Source organism: Somniosus microcephalus, chromosome 3 (assembly GCF_052327205.1).
Source record: "Somniosus microcephalus isolate GS21.2 chromosome 3, FLI_Smic_1.0, whole genome shotgun sequence".
NCBI lineage: Eukaryota > Metazoa > Chordata > Chondrichthyes > Squaliformes > Somniosidae > Somniosus > Somniosus microcephalus.
In genome coordinates, this window is record NC_140989.1 from 277,016,534 (window position 1) to 277,031,529 (window position 14,996).

General features: G+C 46.6%; 1 protein-coding gene across 1 annotated transcript in view; it reads left to right on the forward strand.

The window, feature by feature from the left end:
• Window positions 1–2,301: 2,301 nt before the first annotated feature.
• npl (N-acetylneuraminate pyruvate lyase (dihydrodipicolinate synthase)) overlaps window positions 2,302–14,996 on the forward strand; it is a 62,317-nt gene continuing 49,622 nt past the window's right edge. Inside the window, exons 1-4 of the mRNA XM_085982593.1 lie at window positions 2,302–2,402; window positions 11,915–11,982; window positions 12,079–12,152; window positions 14,168–14,255. Of these exons, the coding sequence (XP_085838719.1) occupies window positions 2,382–2,402; window positions 11,915–11,982; window positions 12,079–12,152; window positions 14,168–14,255 (251 nt within the window). The 5' untranslated portion in view covers window positions 2,302–2,381. The remainder of the gene's footprint in view (window positions 2,403–11,914; window positions 11,983–12,078; window positions 12,153–14,167; window positions 14,256–14,996) is intronic.

Genomic DNA, 14,996 nt, shown 5'->3' on the forward strand with positions numbered 1-14,996 from the left:
TGCAGTATGAGCCACGTTGAGTAAACACCTGTTGTACCGTTCTACGCAGTCTGTGTCTTATTATACACGGACGCAACAGGTCATTGTGATGATGTTTAGAGTTGGAGAACTACAGAGTTCAGTCCACAGTCTACTAAGTTCCCAATTTCAATCTAATGCTGTGGAAGGCACCAAATGCTTACCAGGGACTGTGTAATTCCTCCACTACAACGCAGCTACCTCCACTTAGAAGCAGTAGAGGTTCCTAACTTCTGTTCCTGAAAACATCCTCGTCAGCAGCTGAAAGCATCAAAGACAGACTTAGGAGGTGGGTTGGCTTCACATCATCTTAGCAAGTGTGCTGGCTAATGAGAAAATAATGAAAAAATGTGCTACTTCACCAATGGTTCAGTGGCATGGTGTTAATCAAACCAGAAAGGTCCCAAGTTTATAGCATGGTCTGTAAAAAGTTATCCAATCTCAGGCACAGCAGCAAAGTGACATTAAAGTGGGCCACTAATTATGGACTAGGTTGTGGAAAAAAACATCAGTAAGGGTTCCTGTCCCAAATCACCATTCACTGAGTCCTGCTGGAAAGTACATTGGTAGAAATTGGATGGGTGCAGGAGCAGAAGCAGACTCAACCATGTGGTCAAGCACTCTGTCAGCACTTGTTGTCCAGGCTCACAGATGAAGGATGACTTCTTGAACTTCTATGTAACAGCTACTCTACAATACAAAGTAATTCATTTACTGTACATATACTGCATCTTGGAACATCCTGAGGAACTATTCTTAAGTTAAATAGCAGAGTGCTGTGAGCACCCATGGAATCCTATCTCACCAGGGCCCACTGCTTTCCAAAAAGCAAGAAAATAATAGGTCAATCATTAATAATAACGATGTAAAATGTGTGGTTCACCGTATAAGATCATGACCAGAAAACAGTATAACCGAGTCGACATGAAATAACAGAAAATGCTGGAAACACTCAGCAGGCCAGGCAGCATCTGTGGAGAGAGAAACAGAGTTAACGTTTCAGGTCTGTGACCCTTCGTCAGAACTGGTAAAAGTAACCTAGGCGACATTTCAGTGCAGTACTGAGGGAGTGCTACATGTCAGAGGAATCGTCTGCCCTCTCAGGTGAACGTAAAAGATCCCATTGCACTATTTGAAGAGCAGCATGAGAGTTCTCTCCGGTGTCCTGACCAATATTTATCCCTCAACCAACATCACCAAAAACAGGTTATCTGGTCATTTAACTCATTGTTGTTGTTCTTTTAAGAGCTACACTCATCCCAAGTCTCAGGCCTGATGTTCATAATTAGGGCGTTGTTTTTCTTTTGAGCAGGGAAGATTTCAGAGAAAATACCACTTCTACCTTTGATGTAGGGAGGGGGGCCTTTTCCCCTCTGCTCAATACTGAATTAAATGAAACTCGTTGTTGTTTGCAGGACCTTGCTATGCAGAGATTGGCTCCTGCATACAACTACTCTTCAGAACAACAACAACTTGTATTTATATAGCACCTTTAACATAGTAAAACATCCCAAGGTGCTGCGCAGGAGTATTTAAGACAAAAAAATTGGACATTGAGCCACATAAGGAGAAATTAGGGCAGGTGACCAAAAGCTTGGTCAAAGAGGTAGGTGTTAAGGAGCGTCTTAAAGGAGGAAAGAGAGGTTTAGGCAGGGAATTCCACAGCTTAGGGCCTAGGCAACAGAAGCCATGGCCACCAAAGGTTGAGCAATTATAAACAGCGATGCTCAAGAGGGCAGAATTAGAGGAGCGCAAATATCTTTTTTGGGGGGGGGGGGGGCGGTCTGAAGGAGATTACAGAGATAGGGAGGGGTGAGACCACGGAGGGATGAGACCACGGAGGGATTTGAAAACAAGGATGAGAATTTTGAAATCGAGATGTTGCTTAACCGGGAGCCAATGTAGGTCAGTGAGCAAATGAGTGATGGGCGAATGGGACTTGGTGCAAGTTAGGACATGGGCAGCTGAATTTTGGATGACTTCGAGTTTACGTAGGGTGGAATGTGGGAGGCCAGCCAGGAGTGCATTGGAATAGTCGAGTCTAGAGGTAAGAAAGGCATGGATAAAGGTTTCAGCAGGTATGAGGTGAGGCCGGGCGGAGACAGGCAATGTTACGGAGGTGGAAATAGGCGGTCTTTGTTATGCTGTAATTAATTGGCTGCGGGGCACAGTGAGCAGGACTTTGTTACGCAGCGAGCAGCGGTGAACTCTGACCCGCTGAGCAGCACTCGAACATGCGGCCAGTCAGCCACAGACACGAAGCGAAGGGTAACAGGTCAGAGAGCGCGGCCGCGAAAAGGGCGGGACACCGCACATGCGCAGCGGAGGCAGTGCAGTCGGCGCTGGGAGCGGGTGTCGGAGCGATGGAGGGCGGTGCGCCGATGGTAAGGGACGGCGCCTTTGGCGATTATTCGGAGCGGTTCGGGCAGCGCTGTGATTGATCGGTCCGGTAGAGTTGCAGCGCTCAGCCTTTTTGCCATTGATCCGGGGCTGTGAAGGTATCGCGCTGCCGGTCCCCGCTCCCCGCCAGTGCTCCTACTTCTGTGTGTGTGTGCGCGCGCGCAAATCAGTAAAGTAATCTGTTAGGAAACAAAGAGACCTGTTTTAATGGATTTGCAACCTATCTCATTTAGAAGCAACTGCATTGCTCTTGTTCCGATTGATTCGCGCGCGTTGCTGACTCTGATTTAACTGTTGGTGGAGATTTGATCATGTGACATTTGATCACATGACCTTCGAACATGTCACGTCGCTCAGGTGATGCTCGATCACGTGATTTTTTTTGCAGGCGATTGCATTTTCCTCAGTTGAGTGACCTGCACTAATTCCTGAATAAAATATTTGATTTTTTTTTGTTTTAGAGCGAGCTGAATAATATAATTTATAAATCATAGAACACAAAAGAATAGAAACATTTAAGGATAATGTTTAAATTTAAAAAAAAACACTGATTCAACAAAAACATAATTCATTATAAACACCTGCCACTTCTAACTAAAGGTTTTTGACTTTTTATAATATACAGCAAGTTATAAATATAATAAAACCAAAATCAAACCTAATTCAATTCATTGACTCCCGCACCCCATCTCCGAGGCCCACAAAAAGCAGGACATATCCAATCCAGCCAATTACCGCCCCATCAGTCTACTCTCAATCATCGGCAAAGTGATGGAAGGTGTCGTCGGCACTTACTCACCAATAATCTGCTCACCGATGCCCAGTTTGGGTTCTGCCAGGCCCACTCAGCTCCTGACCTCATTACAGCCTTAGTCCAAACATGGAGAAAGGAGCTGAATTCCAGAAGTGAGGTGAGAGTGACTGTCCTTGACATCAAGGCAGCATTTGACCGAGTGGCATCAAGGAGTCCTGATAAAATTGAAGTCAGTGGGAATCGGGGAAAATTCTCCACTGGTTGGAATCATACCTAGCACAAAGGAAGATGGTTGTGGTGGTTGGAGGTCAATCATCTCAGCCCTAAGACATTGCTGCAGGAGTTCCTCAGGGCAGTGTCCTAGGCCCAACCATCTTCAGCTGCTTCATCAATGATCTTCCCTCCATCATAAAGTCAGAAGTGGGGATGTTCGTTGATGACTGCACAGTGTTTAGTTCCATTCGCAACTCCTCAGATAATGAAGTAGTCCGTGCCTGCATGCAGCAAGACCTGGATGACATTCAGGCTTGGGCTGATAAGTTCCAAGTAACATTTGTGCCACACAAGTGCCAGGCAATGACTATCTCCAACAAGCGAGAGTCTAACCACCGTCCCTTGACATTCAACAGCATTAACATTACCAAATCCCCCAACCATCAACATCCTGGGGGTCACCATTGACCAGAAACTTAACTGGACCAGCCACATAAATACTGTGGCAACAAGAGGAGGTCAGAGGCTAGGTATTCTGCGGCGAGTGCCTCACTTCCTGACTCCCCAAAATCCACCAATTCAATTCAATTCAAATCGCTTTATTGGCATGACAAGTTACATCTTATGTTGCCAAAGCATCAGAAAACATTCATGTTTGTTCACAAAAATACAGATCTATCCATACAGTGTATAAACAGATATATCCCTGAGTGTCCACCATCTACAAGGCACAAGTTAGGAGTGTGATGGGATACTCTCCACTTGCCTGGATGAGTGCAGCTCCATCAACATGCAAGAAGCTCAACACGATCCAGGACAAAGCAGCCCGCTTGATTGGCACTCCATCCACCACCTTAAACATTCAGTCCCTCCACCACCAGCGCACCGTGGCTGCAGTGTGTACCATCTATAAGATGCACTGCAGCAACTCGCCAAGGCTTCTTCGACAGCATCTCCCAAACCAGCGACCTCTACCAGCCAGAAGGACAAGGGCAGCATGGAAACACCTGCAAGTTCCCCTCCAATTCACGCACCATCCTGACTTGGAAATACATCACTGTTCCTTCATCGTCCCTGGGTCAAAATCCTGGAACTCCCTCCCTAACAGCACTGTCGGAGTACATAAGAACATAAGACGTAGGAGCAGGAGTAGGTCATTTGGCCCCTCGAGCCTGCTCCGGCATTCAATAAGATCATGGCTGATCTGATCTTGGCCTCAACTCCACTTCCCTGCTCACTCCCCATAACCCTTGACTCTCTTACCATTCAAAAATCTGTCTATCTCCACCTGAAATATATTCAATGACCCAGCCTCCACAGCTCTCTGGGGAAGAGAATTCCAAAGATTCACGACCCTCTGAGAGAAGAAATTCCTTCTCCTTTCCATTTTAAATGGGTGCCCCCTTATTCTGAAATTATGCCCCCTATTTCTAGATTCTCCCAGAGGGGAAACATCCTGTCTGCATCAGAATCTTATATGTTTCAATAAGATCCCCTCTTATTCATCTAAACTCCAATGAGCATAGGCCCAACCTGCTCAACCTTTCTTCATGAGACAACCCCTTCATGTCCGGAATCAACCTCGTGAACCTTCTCTGAACTGCCTCCAATGCAAGTATCCTTCCTTAAATAAGGAGACCAAAACTGTACGCAGTACTCCAGCTGTGGTCTAACCAACGCCCTGTACAGTTGTAACAGGACTTCCCTATTTTTATACTCCATTCCCTTTGCAATAAAGGCCAACATTTCATTTGCCTTCCTAATTACTTGCTGTACCTGCATGGTAATTTTTTGTGATTCATGTACAAGGACCCCCAGATCCCTCTGTACCTCAGCATTTTGTAATCTCTCCCCGTTTAAATAATAATTTGCTTTTTTATTTATTTTTCCTACCAAAGTGGATAACCTCGCATTTTGCCACATTATACTCCATCTGCTAGATTTTTGCCCACTCGCTTAGCCTATCTATATCCCTTTGGAGATTCTTTGCGTCCTCCACACAATTTGCTTTCCCACATGGACTGCAGCGGTTCACCACGACCTTCTCAAGGGTAATCAGGGACGGGCAATAAATACGGACCTTGCCAGTGATGCCCACATCCCAGGAATTAATTTTTAAAAATTCCAGTGATTAACTCCCATGAAGGCCAGTTAGTAGCAAAATTCCCAGTATGACTGAAAGGAAAAAATCCAGAAATATGATTGGCACATAATTTCTGGAAAATAAGCTTTATAGCAATAATCATAACTCTCAAACCAGATCATAAAAAGGGTTATTTAAAATACACGTGCCAATTAGATTAAGAGGGTGAAAAAATTAGAAGAGTTGGAGACAAGAGAAAATATGCAGAGGCCATACAGAGACAAGTCATTATAGACTGAGACAGTTATATTAAGAGACTTTTTTGCTTTTGTCAATGAGCAATGCCACAGGCAAATCAAGTATCAAATAAGCCATACACTAACAACTTGCAATTCTCATGGGAAAATGTTTCACGATGCTGAACAATAAGGAGAAAGAGGTCACCAAGCAAGGATGGGAATAATTGGAGATGGTAGAGAACCAATAGTATGGTTAGAGAGACAAATTTTTGAGAAGCTTTTGAGATAATTGGCAAGACGATTTAGGGAGAGTTCCAGAATATAGTGACATCCTGCACCACTGATAGAGGAGGAGGAGGAAAAGGACAGGTATTAAATTTGTAATCTCCATCTGAAATACATGTGGATAAGATTGCTTGGGTGGGTATGGGTGAGGCCATGGGATAATTTGAAAATGAGAACAAGGACCTTGAAATCAAGGAGGCAGTGGAACTAGGTAAAGATGTAATGGGGGTACGTGATCTGGTAATAGGTGTATGTGATCTAGTATATGAGAGGACATGAACTGCAGGGTGTGTTTCACAGTAGTAATGCACAAAGAGGCTCAGATGACAGAAACAAAAAATCTTGCAGCACAGAACGAGGCCATTTGGCCCATCATGCCTGTGCGAGAACTCTGAAAGAGCTATACTGACTGTAATTTCCAGGTTCTTGCATTTAAGTGGGTTTGCAATTGTTATCACACTATTCTCCGCCAAATCTGCTTCACTGTGTCGAGAGTTGAACAGATCTCGCAGAAATTATTTGAAGTGTCCACAATCGACGACTAGCGCTGACGGATATAACACGGGCATCAGTGCAGCCACCAATGGTCCAGCGTCCACAGATGACTGTAGGAATAAATATAGGCAAAGATTACCACTACGTATTACATAGTCTTAGCTGGATTGGTTTGGACCCAATCAGCTAGGCCTGAATAATGCAGACTACAATATTAGATTAACATGCTGTCCCATTATCCTTGGAATTGGGAAGAAATTTTACCATTTTCTTTTTATTGTAAGGTTTACCTAAGTTTAAGAGGTGAAATAAAGTGTGATGAGCTACTTGTGGCCCATTGGAAGGAACTGGCTCAATGAAATGAACAACCTTTCCTCATATCGAATTATAGAAGTTTACAGCACAGAAGGAAGCCATTTGATTTACCTTATCAAAATCTCTCATCATTTTGCATACCACATCAGGGCCTAGAAATTCGGTTGTTTGCGCCAGCGGTTAGCGCCTAAAGAGACCGAGAATTGGGGCGTTACCCAATGTTGGGGCGGGCGCAATGAAGATCGCGACAACTCCCATATTGACTATACATTTAACGCCTGCGCTAAGTCTTTGCGCGCGCCCGCGAGCGCAAGCAGATCATGACGTCATTTCAGTGTGCAACGCCTTTTAGGGGCGCCTGAGCGGATATTGGGTGGCGCCCGGAGCCTTTACGCCTAGCGCTATTAGTGACAGTTCGAAGGAGCGTTAGCAGGCCCTTCTCGGAGTCGGGGGGCACTATTTAAAGGGGACAGCTCTAGTATAGAAGCTTCAGCCACTTGGCCTGTTCATTGCGATCGTTGGTGGAGAGAGTTGGTGAGCTACTGTGGAGCAGAGTTTTTGGAATTTAGCATTAGAGTACTTGGGACCTTCAAACCTGTCCGGAGCAGTTGGAGCACTAGACCTAACAGCCTTTTGACCAACTGGCATCGGAATGGGAGCTGCTTTGGAGGGCGACGGCCTCATGGCCGAACACTATGAAGGGGCAGAGAGACGGCGGGAGAGAGGGCCGGGATTGGCCAGAAGGAGGAGGGGCAATGGAGGTCGGCCAATCCGAGGGTATGCTGCAAGGGTCTTTAGGCAGCAGGTGTCATACCTTGACATGTCGGAGGAGCAGTGTGTGCGAAGGTTCCGAATCGGGAGGGACGTTGTTACTGAGCTGTGCCACCTGCTTGCTGAGGATCTGCAGCCGCGTCTACGGTGCAGGACCTCTCTGTAGGTGGCCGTTAAACTGACTGTTGCCCTCAATTTTTATGGCAACGGATCCTTTCAGTCAGCCATTGGGGACATTGCGAATATCTCTCAGGTTGCAGTCCACTGTTGCATCCGGCAAGTTACAGCTGCCCTTTATAGGCGAAGGCGTCAATTCATCACCTTCCCTCTGACCCTGGAGAAGCAGGCGGAGCGCGCGCAGGGCTTTGCTGCTATTGCGGACTTCCCCATGGTGCAGGGGGCGATTGACTGTACACACGTGGCTTTGAGGGCGCCATTCCAGAATCCTGAGGACTTCCGCAGCCGCAAGGGGTTCCACTCCCTCAACGTGCAGCTGGTCTGTGACCACCGCCAAATCATCATGGCAGTCAATGCCCAATTCCCAGGGAGCAGCCACGATGCCTTTATCCTGCGGTAGACCTCAGTTTGTGACCTTTTTGAGGGGCCAGCTCGACCACGAGGCTGGCTTATTGGGGACAAGGGCTATCCTCTCTGCCCATGGCTGATGACACCACTCCGTGTGGCCGCCACCCCAGCAGAAGAGCTGTTCAACAGCAGCCATCAGGCGACCAGGAACATTGTAGAGCACACTATTGGTGTGCTCAAAAAGCGTTTCCGATGTCTGGACCATTCGGGGGGAGCCCTGCAGTACTCGCCGGAGCAAGTGGGTCACATCGTCATCGTCTGCTGCATGCTCCACAACTTGGCGATTCGACGCACCCAGCCAATTCCAGCAGAGCAGGCGGTCGAGGAGGAAGAGCAGGCGGAGGAGGAGGAGGAGGAGCATGTGGACGAGGAAGAGGAGGAGGAGGAAGATGGAAGGGCTCCTGAAAGTGGAAGGGCCATCTGCCAGAGGCTCATGAGGACTCGTTTCGAGGCCCCTCTGGCGGAATGATGAGTGTCTTTACTCCTGCGCACTTTGGATGTTTGAAAGCCTCTGAAGGCCAGCGTCACTGTAATTAGTCACGTGCACCATAGCACATTAAAACTTCTCTTTATTGTCACAAAAGTCTTTCATTACAGCAAAACGACGTCATGTCAACAGAAACCATAACTAACAAAATAACAGTTAACTCTTCGGCAAAGCCACAAAACTAAACAAACCATTTCCAACAATTACAACAGGTGAGGGTGTCCTTGAACTTGGCCAAAGAAACGTCTCAGCACCTCCCTCTACTGCTGGCCCCTTGATGGAGAACGACTTCTCTTTCGCGGTCGGCCCCTTCCCTCCCTGCTGCTCCTACGTAATTGAACCCCAGTGGCGGGGTGAAGGCTGGGGGACGCCTGCTGACTGTGTGGAAGTGCAGAAGCCCGAGGGATGGCCTGGCCGACCTCTGGGCTTGGAGGGTGCGGACGCAGGATGCTTGATCTGAGCATGGCTGGAAGCAGTGTGCCCTGCAGGTGGTGGCAGCTGCACTGCAGACGTACCAGCGCTGGCATGTGCAATGGTCACCTGCCGAGAGAGGACACCTGCACCATGGTCGGACGACACACTGGCTCTCTGAGGGGACCGGCTCGGCTCATCCGCCACAATCGCATGCTCCACTGATTCCTGGCCTTGTATGGGACTGGAAGGGCCCGGGGTGATCCTAGCTGATGCAGATAGGGTGGCTGCAGTGAGAGTTCGCGTTGCCTCAATCTGGGTGTGGACGAGGCCGGCAAGTGACTGCGTGGCAGCAGTGAGGACCTGTGTGCCAGGTGCCAGTGCTTCGGAGAAGCCCTGGACAGTTCTTTCCATTGCTTCGGACAAGGCCAGTGCCGACCGCTCCACTGCCTCGGACAAGCCCTGGACAGACCTTTCCAGGGATTGTCCGAAGCCCTGAACAGTCCTTTCCATAGCGGCCTCGAAGCCCTGGACAGTCCTCTCCATTGTTGGCCCAAAGCCCTGGACAGTCCTCTCCATTGTTGCCCTGAAGCCCTGGACAGTCCTGTCCATTCCTGCCCTGGAGAGTCCTGTCCATTGTTGCCCCGAAGCCCTGGAGTGTTCTCTCCATTGTTGCCCCGAAGTCCAACACACTCTTTGCCAGTGTATCTATTGACTGAAGCATCCTCCCCACTGCAGCCATCAGCTCAGTGTGCCTGAGCCGGGCCTGGGTGCTCATTTCAGCCAGGTGACGCACCTCCTCTGCACTCTGTGCAGCAGTCATCACTACCTGCCTTGCCCTCCGGGGAGATGGTGGCCGAACTTGCCTACCCCCCTTGCGTTGCTGCATGCCGCTTGTTCCGGCAACTGGCTGATCCTCAGAGCCCCCCCCCCCGTCTCCCCTCCAGGGAACTACTATCCCCAGTCTGTAGATGTGTATGCTCCCCTGAGATTGGAATGGATGGTCCGGCTTCCTCCTGATCCTTGCCTCCGGAGGCACTGGCACTGGCAGCTTCAGGGCGTTGAGCCCGAGTTGGTGATGAACCATCTGAAAGCAGGGAGGTGGAAGAGTGGCTTTAGCAAAAGGACAGGTTGGCGGAAAGGCATGCCAGATTGCAGCAAGGCTCTGACATGGCTGCACACTGAGGAAGCATGCTGGCGGGGGGACCAAGTGGAAGGAAACAGCTGAAAAAGGAGAGAGCCTTACCCTCGCTGTCGGAAATGGGGTCGGCAGCTGCAGTGGTAACAGGACCAGACAGACGTCATGCAAGAATCTGGTGCACTCCCTCCTCGAGATCCGTCAGAGTGACGACTTGTGGAGGCCTGCCACCGGTTCGACTCTGGTCCTTTCGCCTCGCTGCCAGCTTGGACTGCAGGGGAAAGAAGGGGAAGTTCTGTAACATGAGGCCTTGAGAGATCATCTCATGCCCCCCATGGTGCAAGAGCCCTTACATGAGGCCTTGAGAGATCATCTCATGCCCCCCATGGTGCAAGAGCCCTTACATGAGGCCTTGAGAGATCATCGCATGCCCCCCATGGTGCAAGGGCCCTTACATGTGGCCTTGAGTGAAATGTCCATGTGTTTGCCCAGAAAGGGCCATGGGTGCTTGCTGACAGATGGCTATTGGGACATAATGGCAACAGGGTGCTCGAAGTCAGGTGCAGATGGAGGGAATCAGAAGTTTGCATAACCAACACTCACCCTAACGACCCGAGTGAGGTCGTTTAATTTCTTCCTGCACTGAACAGGGGTCCTGGTCGCCATGCTGCTGGAGCTGACCCTCAGAGAAACCTCCCTCCAAGATCGCCGGTAAGCCTTTTGATTCGGCCTCTTGCCATTGTCAGGATACAGAACATCTCGACGGCGCTCAACTGCAGACACCAACTGGTCCAGAGCCTCGGTGCTGAAGCGCTCTGCTCTCTTTCTCACCTTCTCCATCCTGACCAAGTTTCTTGCGCCAGAGAAGGGCGAGCACCGATTTTGAGGCCTACAGGGCGTTGAGTGTGGCAACTCAGGCTGACTGACCCACCCCTTTAAGAGCCGGCCGGCGCCTGGAAGTCTCGTGGTTTCCGGTAATTGAGATCACCTGCGCTGCGCCCGTCCGCGCCGATATTGGGTAGCGCCTGAACTTTCGCGCCTTAGGAGCCCCGTGCAACGTCTGATTTCGCGCCTCAATCCCCTTTGGGGGCGATGCAACCCAATATCTCGCCAGGCAGCGATAAGTTTCGTCTGGATATAAACTTTGCGCAGCGCCAGTTCTAATGCCTCAAGCGGGGCTATACCCAATTTCTAGGCCCAGATCCTTCTGCAAAGAACCTTCTTTGTTCTCATGATAAGAGCTCCAGTTTCTCCAGTCTGTTCTAATAACTAAAATCCCTCTTCCCTGGTATCAATTTAGTGAATCTTCACCCTCTCCATGGCTTTTTGTTTCTGTCATTTGAGCCTCTTCATGCATTACTACTGTGAAACACACCCTGCAGTTCATGTCCTCTCATATACTGAAGTAAGGTGCCCGAAACAATATTCCATCTATTTATGAACTATTTGACCTACGCTCTTGTGGTTTGTTATCTAAGCCCTCCATGCATTATATATCTACTGGAGTAATACAAATTCTATTTTGCTAATATTCGAACTATTTGAACTTATGGTTTCATGATGTAATTGAAACCCCAGGATAGAACTGTACTCTTAGTTGGAACTCTCTGCCAACATCTGCCATATTACACTGGTTAAATGGTATGAGCCATGCATTGTATTTTGCAGTTCAATTTTAAGCTTTTTGAACATCTAATCAATATATTTCTTTTTCTTTTAGATGGCAATGCCCAGAAGCAGGCTTTGTGGTTTGGTAGCAGCAACCTTCACACCCATGACACAAGATAAGTAAGAATGTGGACACTACTTAAGATATGATGTTCACCTGCTTATTTGGCAACACAAACTGTTATATTGGCTTAAAAATTCTTTCTTGTCTTCCAGTGAAATAAATCTCTCTGTCATTGGTCAATATGTTGATTATCTGGTAAAGGTCCAGGGGGTTAAAAATATTTTTGGTAAGTTTATGCCAGAGTTTCAGGTACTATTTTTCTCCATTTTCTTTCTTCCCCCATAATACCATATAATTTACTCTTGCTTTACCATAAGGAAAATTGCAGTATCAAATTAAAGCTTCCATCTACAGCAAATTGCTCCCCAATCGAAATACAATTGGGGAAATGGGAGTTGAAGCATGGGTTGCTCATCCTTATTTTAAAAAACTATATATAAGGAAGGTTTTTAATGTTTTTGTTAATTGCAACTTATTTTTGAATATACTGTTTTTTAAAAATAGGAAGCCTTTCACTTCCCCTCTTTCCCTGACCACCCCCCCCCCCCCGACAAATGTTTGGAGTCAATCCATTTCTATGTCCTTGCAGTCTAATGGCTCTTTGCCCATGATGTATTTTTATTTTGTTTTTTTTCTTTATTTACATTTGCAGGGGCAGAGTTTCTGCTTTGGGAGCAATTGGCAATTCCGGCGCAAATTGTACCCAAAATTGTGCCCATTTTGAAAAGTGGTGTCCCCCCTCATTTGCATATCGCCAATCGCAAAATCTGCCCTGAACCAGTGCAATTAGGCAGCATTTTAATACGTAATTTTTTTAAATTTTGCTTTCAAAATTTCCCTTCATATATTCAAGACTGGTAACTTGGTGAAGTTTGATTAAAACAGCTGAAAATAAGTTTATCACAAAAAACAAGCATTTTTAATCCGTGTCGATCAACCACCTCTGAGTACTACTCAATTTTTAAATTACTGAAGTTCACTTTTAAAAAAAAAAAAACAATTTTCTAGTTATATTGATGTACAGTAATGAGTTTAATACATTAAAACAAAAATTATGTTCAAAAGCTTTTGAAACATCTTTTACTGTCGTTGCGCCTAAAAGAACCCGCTTAATTTTTAAAGTCTTCCTGAAGGCCTGCAAAGGAGCGCAATTATCAGAAACTCCCAATGTTGATTAATTCACCTGGGGGTGTGGCCAATTTTGTTGTGGGGGGGCCTTATTCCAATGCAATGCTTCTAAAACTACCGCAAAAGATCGCGACAATTCGAGTTGCACTGAATGCAAATTTTTCTGAAAATTCCACCATCTTTTGCACCGATTTCAGCCAAATTACGGCGAAAAAACCAGTACAATCGAGCGGAAACTCCAGGCTGCAATTGTTTTTTTACTGATGATGACAAAAATGCCAGTGCTGGACAGTGGAACGCTTTTGTCAGTTTTGGACATACAGTACCAGCAGCAAGCACTCACCTGTGGGTCATGTCTATTGCATAATAGATAGAGACGACCCAAATTCGATTCACACAAGACCCTTGCATCTGAAAGACTGAGCAAGAGAATGACTCATGCCATCAGTCTTAGCTGGATTCAAACCCAAGTGCAAAGCTAGATAGCCAGTGTTCTAACCCATTCCATCATCTAGCTCCCAAAATTTGTGAGTATTGATCAGTACCAATGCCTTTGTAACTTACTGTATTAAGACAGTAAAACAATTAAGAAATAAAATGGGGAAGACATCTAAAGATTGACCACAGATAGGGAGGGCCTGGTTTTATTTTATGGAATGATAAGCTATACCAGAACCATATATGGGTACACTTGTAGTTTAGTACTGGTGGGGAGATGGGTTAGAAAGATACAGGATGCTGTACCATTGATCAAGTTGAACTGAGATGAAAAATGATTAATGCAAAACCACCGTTGGAGGAAATTTTGTTGTGTTGACAATGTTGTCAAAATGCAATCATGTTTTTCTTCTGCACAATTGTATACATCCTGTTATGGATTCCTTTACCTCAAATGTGGTGCTGTTTCCACAATAGCACCTAGTTTGAGATTTTTTCCATTGTGAAATTGGTCATCAATTCGGAGCAGCCCCTTCACTCTGGAAGGAAATGGATAAGTTTGACTGAAGTATTAATTAAAACTGTTTTTGAGGATTAATTAAAGATCTATCAGACCAGTGTTCAGGTTTAAATAGTTTTTTTGTATAACAGCATGTTTTAACTGTTGCTTTCCAGTGAATGGCACAACTGGAGAGGGCTTGTCACTTACTGTTGAAGAAAGAAAATTGGTTGCTGAAGAGTGGATCAGACAAGGAAAGGGCAAGTGAGTGCTCATGTTTGGATCCAGTCTGTGGATAATAAATAATCACAACCGTATCGAAGGCATAGATTTAAATCCTTTATTACCGCTTCTAATGTTCTCTCCAATTCCTCTCCTCTCTCAAAGGCAACCACTTATACTAGGGTATAGTTTCATGAGTGCTGGAAGCCCTCTGTGCTTTGCCCAGAGAAACTAAAGAAATAAAGACTTGCATTTATGTAGCGCCTTTGACAACCTCAGGAGGTCTCAAAGTGTTTTACAGCCAATGAAGTACTTTTTGGAGTGCAGTCACTGTTGTAATGTAGGCAGCAAATAGCACACAGCAAGCTCCCACAATCAGCAATGTGCTAATGACCAGATAATCTGTTTTAGTAATGTTGATTGAGAGATAAATATTAGCCAGGACATGGCGGACAACTCCCCTGGCATTCTTCGAAGTAGTGCCATGAGATCTTTTACGTTCACGTGAGAGAGCAGATGGGGCCTTGGTGTAACAGCTCATCTGAAAGATGGTACCTCTGACAGTGCAGAACTCCCTCAGCACTGTACTGAGTGTCAGTCTAGATTTATATGCTCAAATTTCAGGAGTGGGACTTGAACCCACAACCTTCTGACTCAGAGGCGAGAGTGCTACCCACTGAGCCACAGCTGACACGTACAACTGACTTGTATGGAAGAGAATTAGTTTTTCTGTGTGTGTCAGAGAGAGAGAGAGAGAGAGAATCGAAGTGCAATATAACTTTG